Raw genomic sequence first — 12,488 nt, 5'->3', positions numbered from 1 at the left:
ATCTAGAAGCACCTTGACACAAGTGTGGATGGGCCAGAACTGCAAACACAAAGATGTTTCACAGCAAGAAGTAGGAAACAAAAGACCTCTAACTCTTAAGTGCATGATTTAACTTAAATACCGTGATAATCCAATTTCCACTCAATAGTTTCTCAGTTTTTCTACATTGATTTGAGTTGCTATAGCTCCTGCCTCCTGGAACCTCCATTCGGATGTGAATATTGTCCCACCCCTTTCCCCATTCGAAAATATTTGGTGTATACATGACTTTGCTCTAGCTGACATGATAATGAGTTGCATGATATATCTTGTGAGGGTGAATGTGAGATTCTACAAAATTCATTTTTATGTACGGAATATGTTCATTGGATTGCTCTAGTAGTGTTAGCAACATGTTTCTTTATTGTGAAGTGTTCCAGTTAATTCTCCCTTCCATAAATGATTGCTTTGGCAGTTTGGCTTGCTCTGATATAGAAGCTCTTGAAATTTAGAAGGAAACCTTGTGGGGATGGAAGCATTTATCACATAATCCATTCAAGGAATAATAATATCCGTTTTAGTGCATACAGAGTGTTCTGTGGGCCGCTCTGGTACTTATAACACAATTTGTCTTCTACATTGGAAGGTAAAGCTCAGGAGATGTGTTTCTTTAGTGTCCCCACTATAGCACTATAGCGTTATACAAGGTCTCTCTCTTTCTCTCTCTCCATGAACATTGTTTAACATATTTTCTTTGTTTTTTTTTCCGCTCCCCACTCCGCCGAGATCGAATGTGGCCCAACCTTAATGCCCTTTGCAGACTACTCTGGCGTCCACGAAAGTGTCCAGAGCCTTCCTTATTTATTTGTTAGCCTTGCAGAGCTTTTCGCGTTGAGATAAGTTTAATTTTATAAAAAAAAAAAAATCTAACAGTTGCGGTAGTAGAGGGAAATTTCACGAAACTTTGGCTTTAGCGTTGTCCACAAGCTGACATGAGTGAAAAGATATATTGGGAAGGTGCAAGTGATATTCTAAAATATGTTGTCACAAGTAGCTTTATGTGCTAAGGAAAAATCCATTTTGATGCACAGAATATGTTCTTTTAGCACTATGATTCTTCATTGTGAAGCATCAATACCAGTTTTTATTTCGGGGATGAAAGTATTTATAACACAGAATGTGTTGAAGGAAAATCTGTTTTAGCGCACAGAGTATGTATTTCCAACGTTGGATATAGAACGTTCTTCTACATAGAGAAATGGGCCAATCCAATAAATTGCTCATATGTCTAGGATTTATGGTGGGTTTGGCTAGACAGTACAGATCAGATCAGATGTTTTGTTGAAAGTTGAATAAAATATTATTAGAATATAATTTTTTAGTATTATTTTTATTTTAGAATTTGAAAAAATTGAATTGCTTATTATATTTTTATATGAAAATTTGAAAAAGTTGTAATGATGAAATAAGATAAAATGTTTTGTGTATCCAAACCTAATCTCAACCAAGGCCGATGGCGGTCATTGCCCATAGCCGTCGATGGTTCTTGGCGTTGCCAGTCATACATACAATCTAAACACAATCAATTACTTATGTGCGTAGCTGGCTAAGGCTTGCTTCTCAGAGAGTAAGGTTGCATATTTTATGCTCCCAACAGGTAAAAAAGATGCTTTGACATTCACTTATCAGAATAGAACTTTGCAATCCTCGAGAAGAACTCAAAATGGTGAAGAAAGGATTATTGATAAATTGCACAAGTGACTAGTAAAAGCAATAAATTGACCCATATTTGACTATTGATGATTACAGAGGAACTTGGTTGGATGAAGTGAAGAAAATAGTATTATGATAAGGATGATCTCCCAATCCATCTTAGTTTCTTAGAAACATCAATCATACTCGGCCTTAGCTCCGGATTGTACTCCATGCATGTGAAAGCAAGTTCAAATACAGCTTGTAATTGCCGCTCAACACAAGCTCCTCCACCTTCTGCCAGGATTGCTGGATCCACAATTATATCACATTTTCTTATGCACTCGTTTGCATTGTCCCATTCAGCTGGCACTTGCTGCTCAAAAGAAGCTTCTTCTGCCATGAGGACATCTGTAACTCCAGCGTTTATATAAAGTTGACTAGATATCTGCCCAGTTATGAGCTCTAACAGAAGCATACCGAAACTATATACATCAGCTTTCTCCGTTAACCACGCTGTAGCTAAATGGCTGGGGCAAGTGTATCCATTAGTCCCATAGAGAACGGCCTGTACTCGAGTTTCATTCTCTGGGATTGGTATGGAAAGTGAAAATCCAGATAGTTTGGGAATATCATGTTGGTCGAAGATGATAATTGCGAAGGTTTATGTCTCTATGGATGATGGGTTTGGAAAACTCATGATGAAGATATGCGACTGCATGAGCAATATCCCTCACAATGTTTAACCTGCTCTGCCACCCGATGGGTTGTCGTTGTAGTGGAGTTCCGACATAATCATAGGCATAAATCCGATCAGCAAGAGTTCCATTCTGAGTCGATTCGAATACTAAAAGAGGAATTGGAGTCTCGAGGCAGCAACCTATTAGCATTAAAACATTCTTGTGCGCCCTCATCTTTGCAGAAATAGCCATATCAGTGAGGACTTGGTTCTGTTTAGCATACTTCTTTACAGAAATCTCTCGACCTAAGAGAACCCATATGCCATGTATCCCATTGCAGAGCAGGACCATAATTTTTGTTATCAGTGGCCAACGTAATCTCTTCAATGGACAAGCTACGTATAGGAATAGGCCTGCCATTACAATCGGCAACCAGCGTCTCCAATACCCTGCTTCCATTCTCTAGATACGCTCTCTCTTTCTCTTTCTCTTTCCCTTTCCGGCCATTCAGATTCTCTCTACAAAAGGTCACTAGCTTTTCCACTAGCATGCTTCTCTCCCTTTTGCCTTTTCCAGTCAATTTTAACAAATGATCTCTCTCCACTCTGCAGTAATTGAGCGTTGCCCAACGTTTTGTCGAAGAAGCTTGAGTAGAGGGAAGTTTCGTCGAAGCTTGACGGAGCCTTCCTCATCGTTGCTATCTGTTAGCTAGTCTTTGTTTATTGGACTTTCTAGAGAATTGCCTCCTAAAGTCAACTACAATTCACTGGGACACACGTTAAGTGACAAAAGCTTGTTGTCTCCACAGTCAAGTCAACGTGATATAAGCACAGAACTAAGACAAAGTGCCCATCTTTTCTGTTTTTGACCAAAGAAACCCCAATGGAACAAACAGCATGGCTAGCCCCGGCTGGTTCTAAATTGCTTACAGCAAATAACATTATAGAATTACGGGGAGGAAGTCTGATTTCCTACCCTCTTCGCGCAAACGTGTTTGAAGGTTCCTCTAAAACTTATCATTATAGAATTACAGTCCGCTTGCTCATTTCCATGATAAAGCTTAAAAAAGGCTTTCTTGAACACCATACCTATGTGCCACTAAAGGGCATCAATACGACTAAAGCCATTGAACAAGTCCGACTTTTTATAAACAAAAGCAAAAGCTTAATAACTTTCGACACTAATTCCTTCTATTTAATACGTATGTCCATCGTCTGCAATATGCTCTACAGTCTCTGGATGTCATACATGTGAAACTACGGAATAAGCTTCTAATCTTTGATGGGTCAGCTCAAATTAAACGGCAAAACTCAGTCCAGAATTTGCTTCCCAATATGTAAATTCTGCTAACACTCTGTTTAGATTGATTGATGATCAGCCTGTTTTAGTATGCAGGAGATGAGACAAAAGAAATAAAAACGCCCAGGTCCTAGGATTGGAACCCGATTCTGACATCCTCACAGAAAATGAGAGCTTGGTGGGGGAAAAACAAGACAAACTTTCATGAAGCTTTTATATATACAAAATTTCCCAACCGAAAAACCAAATGGAACTTTGCAATCCTCATGAAGAAATGATACGGGTAAAATAAAAAGGATTATTGCTAAAAAGCTCTCCTCTGGTACGAAAACCATCTGATACTTATACAAGTGACTTGGAAAAGCAATAAATTGATCCATATTGGACAATTGATGATTATGTAGAGGAACTCGGATGGATGAAGTGAGAAAATAGTATTATGATACGGATCTCCCAATCCATCTTAGTTTCTTTGAAACATCAACCATAGTTGGCCTTAGCTCTGGATTGTGCTCCATGCATGTTACAGCAAGGTCCAATACAGCTTGTAATTGCCGCTTAACACAAGCTCCTTCTGCTTCTGCCAGGATTTCTGGATCCACAATCTCATCTATATCATGTTTTCTTATGTAATCTTTTACAAGTTCCCATTCAGCTTGCAATTGCTGCTCAAAAGAAGGTCCTTTTGCCTGGAGGTCATCTTCAACCATAGCTTTTACTCGAAGTTCACTAGATCTCAACCCAGATAAGAGCTCTAATAGAAGCACACCGAAACTATAGACATCAGCTTTCTCCGTTATCCAACCTGTAGCTAAATGGCGGGGGCAAGTATATCCAAAAGTCCCATCAAGACCGGCCGGTACTTGAGTCTCATTCTCTGGGATTGGTATGGAAAGTGAAAAGACAAATAGTTTGAGAATATCATGTTGGTCCAAGAAGATATTTCCAGTGCATATATCTCTATGGATGATAGGTTTGGAAAACGCATGATGAAGATATGCGATTGCATGAGCAATTTCTCTCGCAATGTTTAACTTGCTTCGCCACTCTATGGGTTGTCGTTGTCGTGGAGTTCCGCCAAAATCGTAGGCATAACTTCGATCAAGAAGAGTTTCATTCGGAGTTGATTCGAATACCAAAAAAGAGGAACTGGAGTCTCGACAGCAACCTATTAGCTTTAAAACATTCTTGTGCGCCCTCATCTTTTCAGAAATAGTCGTCATATAGTGAGGGCTTCATCCCGTGTAGCACTCTTCTTCACAGAAATCTCTCGACCTTCAAGAGAACCCATGTACCATGAAGCACATCCTGTATGCAGAGCACGGCCAGGATCGTAGTTATTAGTTGCCAACGCAATCTCTTCAATGGAGAAGTTACGTATGAGAATAGGCCTGCCATTACAAGTGGCAACCAGCTTCTCCAATACCATGCTTCCATTCTCTAGAAAAGCTTTCTTTCTCGTTTTTCGACCATTCAAAAGATCTCTGCAATAAGTCACCAGCTTCTCCATTAGCATGCCTCTCTCTCTTTCGTCTTTTCCAGCCTAGTTTAACAAATGATCGATCTCTTCACTATCCAGGAATTTATCATTGCCCAACCTTCTAATCTCCCTTTCCCCTGCTGTCAACGTAATTAGAGGTACATTTTGTCGAAACTCCCCGGTGTTAGAATATTATATTAGAATATTATGAATATTTTCTAAGTATGGTAATATTCTAGCACCCGGGAACCTTCCCCATCGTCCCAACTGTTAGCTAGCCTTTATTTGATATTCTAAAGAAATTGCTTTCCAGGTCAACTGCAAGCCACTCCGCCACACATTCTTTGTGAAAAGCTTACGTCTCCACCTTCAATGTGACACATATAAGCACTAAGCTAACACAAAAGTGCTGATCGTTTTGTTTTCGGCAACAAAGAAGCCCAAATGGTCCTATATTTTGTGACGAAGGGCAAAAAGAAAGGGCTTTACATTTCCAGAAAACGACAGGAGCCCCAGCTGGTTTTCATGAATTGCTTGCAGAAAATAACATTAAAAATTACAGAAAGGAGGAATTTCATGGTTTTCTATTGCCCATGCAGGCCGGTGCTCGAGGGGAAGTATGGTTTTGACTTAAGAGTCCAGTCCAACACTCGAATTAAGGCCTAGGTCGTTGCACGAAAGAACCCACTGCAAAGAATTCAGAGAAATCAACTAGCTAGCACAGTGGTGCACGGGCCGAGGCCTAACACCCTTTAAGTGTTATTGTCCGAGCATCATGCCTAGTTTCTGCAAATCTGTTAGAAATGTAATCAAGGGCAGAGGGTCCAAGAAAATGCCCTGACCTCGAGGCTGTTTCACGGTTGTCTGATTACCACAGCACCTGTGAATCCGCCCCCCCATGCCCCATATACATCAAACGGGAATGGGAATTGCAGAGGGCATGAGTTGTTGCTTTTGGTACGTTGGATGTTGCATTAGTCCAAGTTGTCCATCATGTTCAAGGGATGGGAGCAACTTGAGAAAAAGAATATGGGGAATCTGAATCTGTTTCTTTCTTTCAGTCTGGTCCCCAGCTTTTCAGTTGTCTCTCTCGACCTTTTGCATCCAAATTCTCTTCAATCTTGGAGTTGAGGACATGGCGAGTGTGTTCACTGTTCAAGACCACACGTGACTGTTGCACCTGTTGTACTCTAATGTTCTTTCCCCCACAACGATTATGCAAGCGGCATGCAACCTCGTCACAGGCTCGATCGGCCTTCAATTAATTAGTCATCTAATATCGAATTTATTATGTCTATTATTTGCATCTTTCTTGATGTAATAGCCACGGCACATCAATCAGGTGGTGGCTACATGTAATATTACTATTTATTATCTCAATCATATCAATATATAGAATATAAATATTTTCTTAAATTAATCATAAAAAATTACTTAAATTTTTTTTGGTAGGTAGATGAAAAAATCTTATATATAATAAATGCTAGCAGCTCCAGAGACTTTATTTGTCGGCACATCTCCAAAATTCGTGTTAAAACAGAAAGGAATTACAAAAAAAAAAAAAAAACTTGAGAGACTCGAAAATTATAAAAATACAATTTTTTTACAACCTTATTTTAAATTAAATAATATTTTATAAAATAGAGAAGGTATATGATTCGGACTGAGATGAACCAAATGAGAAGGTATAAAACACCAAGTGGCCGCCCTGGTTACTGTTTTCTTTGTAATAGGCTGCATTTACATACTGAGATGATCTTAGATTATCTGAATTGATATGTAAATAGTAATATTTTGTAAATTTTATTAAGATTAAGATGTATTTAAATGTATAAAATAGAGAGATATAATTAACTTTTTATAAAAAGTTTAAAAAATAGCGATTTCATGGATAATAAGTTTGAAATATATTGAAATGGAATTCACACCATGGCCTTGAAAAACCCCTTCTTTTGCCGTCATTCTCAACTCTGGTAATTTGGTTGTTGTGTTGTCATTCGGGATGGGCAACTTGAGTCTTGCGCAGCACCAACTGTAATTGATTTAAGTGTATGCAAAATTCGTACTTTGCAATGTTATGGACTAAAGTCTCTTGCAATAGTCATGTCTGGAAGAAAGATGGATGGATGATAGGAATTCATAGAAACAAGAAGGAAAAAGATGGAACAGATTGGAAAATCGACCATGAAATATTCCATCAACTGTCATGTCCTTGAGACTATGATCTCTTCAACGATAACGATTCTGAATCTCTGATCTCCTCTTCTGTCTTTTCACTTCCTGCTACGTGAAACTCATGGAATCCTCTGAAATCTGAAGTCTAAAGCCTCCCGAGGATGAATAACTGTATGTGACCTTATAAATATCTTCTTCTTCTTGTTTTGTTTTGTTTTTTTTTTTTTTTTAAGAAAAGTTGCCTTTAAGGTTGTCCTTTTTAATTTCTTTACGTTTAAAGAAGTACGGAATTAAGGACGCTATATATATATATATATGAGAAGACGGGACGGTTGCGTGTGGTAACTGGTAAAGGCACACAAATACGCCAAGTACTGCATGCCATTGCTTGTGATCTCCTTTGGACTTGGATTTTTGGGCTCTTCTTGAGATCGCCTCAACAAGTGTGCTTCTAATCATTTATATTTGTTTCATTTCATCTAATTACCTTGTGGCTGTTGGCTCTAAAATCAAGCAATGGGGATTCTCTTGATAAGATATACCGATTACAATAGATTCATATATAGATCAGTATTTATGGAACCACAGGTAAAAAGTTTCTAAAAGTACTTAAAAAAGAGAAACAGCAGTACTATAATTAGAATCATTATAATTTACAGGGCTCACAAATAGGTATTTTTCTTCTTTGATCACCTGAAAAAAAACTCTAATGCAGTTGGTTTGATTATGGGTTGAAGATGAGATTCCCACATTTGCATTTCCAACTCATGGGCTTGTAGTTGGAACTGTCATCGCCTCTTGCATATGCAGCAGCATTTGAGACCCTGGAAAAGTCTCTGTTCCCATTCTTCACTTGCGGATTTGCAGGGACTTGAATGGCTTCACAATGCGCACATGAGCTGCACCTACTCTCGCACCTTGGAGGCCTTGATCCTATTCGAGCTCTAAAAATTGCCTAATTAAAGAAGCAAAAACAATATGTATTTGGGTTATTTTCCTTCATCACAACCCATATATATGTTTCTTTGAGAGAGAGAGAGTTTGTGCCAAGTTCTCACCTTGGAAAATGGTTCGGAAATTGTTCTGCCTGCATGACACACAAACAAAAATGTTACCTACAATTTGCAAGTATGGTTCATCTTTTTCGAATTCAACAGTTACTTATTTACCTTCAGCAATGAGTCTCAGCTGGGTGGAGCTTATCATGAGGAGAAAGAAGGCCGAAATACAAAAATACCAAACTCTACGGCTGCAAATAAAATTGTGATTACACCCCATTTCGTGAGAGCTAGCTGGAGAGGTGAGAGCAGAGAATTCTATATGAAATGAAGGGGAAATGCTGTTGGACGAAGAGAGACGAGATAAGAGTAAATAATAGTCAGGTTGTTACTGATATAAGAGAGCAATGAATGTGAAAAGTACGCTGTAAGAAATGCCAGTAAGTTAAATGACAAAACAAAAGCTCTACCAATCTCTCTCAGTGAGATTGTTGAGGTGATCGAACGGGGAAGGACATATCAGAAAATGCAGAATTCCTAGAGAAAAAAGAAACGAAACTCATCCCGAAATGGGAATTGCAGAACCCCAATCCGGTTTGATGTGTCCCAATCCAAACGACCAACAGATATATTTATATAATTATAATTATATGATGTTGTATGGAGGAAAGAGAACCAACAAGACCGAGGACACAGCAAGGAGATGAGATTAAAGACAAGAAGCAAACAAAACAGCAAAATACCACAAACGCCAAAGATTTATATGTATAAGGGACAAAGTTGCCACTACCGGACATGCATAGACAGCTGTGGATATTGGGTTTTCGCTTTCTTCAATATCTGCTTTCATTTATTTGTAAGTACTTCTCAACATCTTTTGGTATTTCTGGTAGTCTTCCCTCTATACTTGTGAAGAGTAAATAAATGATTTTTTTTTTGGCACTGGTCATTTAAGAATAAAGTTTTAACTAATTCCGAGGTGCATAGATCCCTCAATTCGATAATTTCACGGAGATTATCATGTCTATGTCGAAGTTAGAAGAAACAAAATTACATGCATTACCATTACATATAGGGGTGTAAGGTGGCCGGTCCGGACTTGAAAAATCGACTGGACCGGATTGAAAAAGTATAAGGTTGGTCTCGGTCTAGAAAGTTGTAGAATTTCGGTCTTCGGTCCGGTCCTGGGGTGGAGATTTCTCGGACCGGACCGGACCGACAAAATTTTTTTTTTTATATAAATATATTATTTTATATAATAATTGTAAAATAAATTATGTAATTTTCATTTAACCTATCCCTATTTAGAATATAAAATTTTAAATATATAATTACAAATTAATATTATATTAATCATATATTATCAATTAACCTATCAATTCATAATTAACTAATGTGTGACCACCAACATCTATGAGAGTCTAAGACTATGACCTAAGTTGCAACTTGCAAGTAAATATAAAGCATGTATGGATGTATGGAATCATGGATAATTAAATTATTTATGCTTATTAGTTATTGCTTTATCTACAAAATGTAAAAAATTGTAAATAGCTCATTATAACTAATACTAATAGTATAATATTAATACTATTATATAGTCTAATATATTATATAGCTATACTAAATCACTAAGTTTATAACTAATACTAATATATAAGTATACTAATAGTATAATATTAATACTATTATAATGTCTAATATATTATATAGCTATATTAAATCACTAAGTTTATAACTAATACGAATATATAACTATAGTCTAATATTAAATATAGTTATACTAATATATAAGTTTATAAATAATATCAATTAGTTAATTATATAGTAATTATATAAATTAATAATATAATTTTCATTTAATTTATTATCATTGACTATATAAAATATTTTTTTATTGAGTTTATTACATAATCTACATTAACAAGTCACTTAATTTAATTTAGTATTTTAAATAATTTTTTTTATTAATTGATTTTTTTTTTTAAAAAAAAAACCGAACCAAATGGACCGATCGGACCGGACCAGACCGATAACTACCGGTCCCTATGGGGTGTCCGGTCCGGTCCGGTCTGGTCCGGTGATGAACCGAACGGACCAGACCGACCGGTTTACACCCCTAATTACATATGTTAATCTCTCCATCCACTTAAAACAGCCTATTTATCATGTAATGACACATGATGTTGAATTCCCCATTGGTAGTTTATTAGTTGAGTTTGGACATGTTCAAGTACTGTATTGTAGTTTTGTTGGGCAAGTTATGATGAGTTCTAAAGTACAACACGTGATTGTCCCAGTGTTAATTGGTCTCGGACATACACACGGATGTCCGAATAACATGAAAATTATAAGGTGAAAACATATATAAGTGACACACATACTCACAGTATACATGGGAATGGTTTGGATTTGTCTACTTGTAACTGGAATATTGGATGGACAAAGACACGTATCTCATCGTGATAAGATAAACCCTACAAAGCGAGTTGCAAATAATCCGTCACAAATGTTTGTTTTTTTTTGTGGTGAATTATTTGTTTCTGGAACTGGGGCTTTCCATGTCGTTAATCAAATCTGCTAATCAGATGATGTCAAAATTAACTTAGCATCCTCATAGATTTTCATTAGTAACTAAACTGCTCTAATTTTCACTTCGAACAAAGCCGAAAATCCATTAGAGTACAATCATGGAGTTTGGGCGGCCCATCAGAGATACACCTAACTAAAAAAGCTTAGGGTTTTTATATACAGTCCCGACGCAGCCTAATTAAATATGGGCCGGAGGTCCATATACAATAGTTTATACCAAGAACAAGGAAAGCTATTTTTTTTTTAAAAGAGAGAAAAAAAAAATAAAAGGATATATATTATCCAATTTTATTTATAACTCTCGCTTACGAATGAAAACTGAGAAGAAAATTGGGCAATAAAAAGAAAAAAAGAGTAGATTATTCAAACAGGTCTGAAGGGTATATATATTTGTAAAGAAGAATAAAAAAGAATTATATGATATATATCATGTTAATTTCAAAGTGATCTGTGTTTGTCCAATTCACATTAATCCTATGGCTAAAAATGTCAATGACTCTCGATCGATGCCTTAGCAGTACCCAAAAAAAATAGAAGTAGAACGTTGAAAGGTAAACTAAAAATATTTTTTTAAAAAGAAAAATCAACTAATTTTTTCTCAACAAAAACTTCAAAGTGAAAAAACTAAAATTAAAAAAAAATGCTTGAAATTGAAAAATTAAAAACGAAAAATAAACTAAAAACAAGAAAATTAAGAAACTAGTTTTTTTTTTAAAAAATAAAAATAAAAAATAAATAAGTACTAAAAGACAAGAAAAATTTTATTTCATAAGATGTGGGTTTGTGCAAGGATGGCTTTGAATAACCTAGCTAGATCATTCCATCTAGACAAATTGGGGTCTTCAGAATCTTATGGTGGCTCAATCTGACTACCACATAGGTGACCTAGTTGGAGACAGGTCATTGAGGTTGTCGTGGCTACTACTGATTGGTCATATTTAGGTCATCCACTAGTGGCCCTCGCCTAGGGCCACCTCAGGAGGTGGCGGCCCGGCCTCTCTCTTATTTTACTTAAAATGCATTTAGATGCTAAGGTGATTTGAGTCTATCTCAGATATTTTGCTACAGTAGGCTCTACATAGCATCCAAATGTACAAAACACTTCATATAGATGTTCTCACTTCAACTCATCAGGTTTCTATATTGTTTTTTAATTGAATAATTCGATATTATTGCATGGCAGAGGAGTTAGTAAAAATCATTGATGCGCACTGCCCCAGCAGTATAAACAAGTTCCACCTCCATCGACACTAAAAAAAAAAAATAGATTTTTGTGACTAATTTATTACAACTAAAAAATTATTCGCAAATAATTTTAATTACAAATAATCATTTCGCTGGAATTAACTGGTAACAAATAAATAATTTTCTTATAATGCAATCTGAAGTCGTACTCCAATTATCAATAATTTTCGAATTTTTGAATTATTAATCATTTGAAAATATCGAAAATAAATCTTCTAATTTAATTGGTAATTTTTGAATTAAACAAATTTGAGGAAAAATAAACTTAGGGAATTTGATAATATTGAATATTTTTGAAATTTTTGAATTAAAATTTTGAGAACAAAAAATGTGTAAAATTAATTTTTT

At 36.2% G+C, this 12,488-nt stretch overlaps 2 protein-coding genes and 1 pseudogene across 2 annotated transcripts; all 3 read right to left on the bottom strand.

The window, feature by feature from the left end:
* Window positions 1–1,822: 1,822 nt before the first annotated feature.
* LOC109002580 (non-functional pseudokinase ZED1-like) lies at window positions 1,823–2,810 on the bottom strand. The gene is made up of 2 exons (XM_035695791.1): window positions 2,330–2,810; window positions 1,823–2,259 (listed from the first exon to the last, which is right to left on the bottom strand). Exons 1-2 carry the CDS (start codon window positions 2,808–2,810, stop codon window positions 1,823–1,825), a joined length of 918 nt encoding a protein of 305 aa, XP_035551684.1.
* Window positions 2,811–3,930: 1,120 nt separating this feature from the next.
* Window positions 3,931–5,254, bottom strand: LOC109002581 (annotated as a pseudogene).
* A 2,560-nt stretch (window positions 5,255–7,814) lies between these two features.
* On the bottom strand, window positions 7,815–8,882 carry LOC109002579 (EPIDERMAL PATTERNING FACTOR-like protein 2). The gene is made up of 3 exons (XM_018980376.2): window positions 8,475–8,882; window positions 8,364–8,392; window positions 7,815–8,260 (listed from the first exon to the last, which is right to left on the bottom strand). The coding sequence occupies exons 1-3, from the start codon at window positions 8,581–8,583 to the stop codon at window positions 8,030–8,032; spliced, it is 369 nt and encodes a 122-aa protein (XP_018835921.1). The 5' UTR covers window positions 8,584–8,882; the 3' UTR covers window positions 7,815–8,029.
* Between the last annotated feature and the right edge of the window lie 3,606 nt (window positions 8,883–12,488).

This window comes from Juglans regia, chromosome 11 (genome assembly GCF_001411555.2).
Source record: "Juglans regia cultivar Chandler chromosome 11, Walnut 2.0, whole genome shotgun sequence".
In the NCBI taxonomy this organism is placed as follows: Eukaryota; Viridiplantae; Streptophyta; class Magnoliopsida; order Fagales; family Juglandaceae; genus Juglans; species Juglans regia.
Note: the sequence above shows the minus strand (reverse complement) of the source record. Positions and strands in the feature narration are given on the sequence as shown.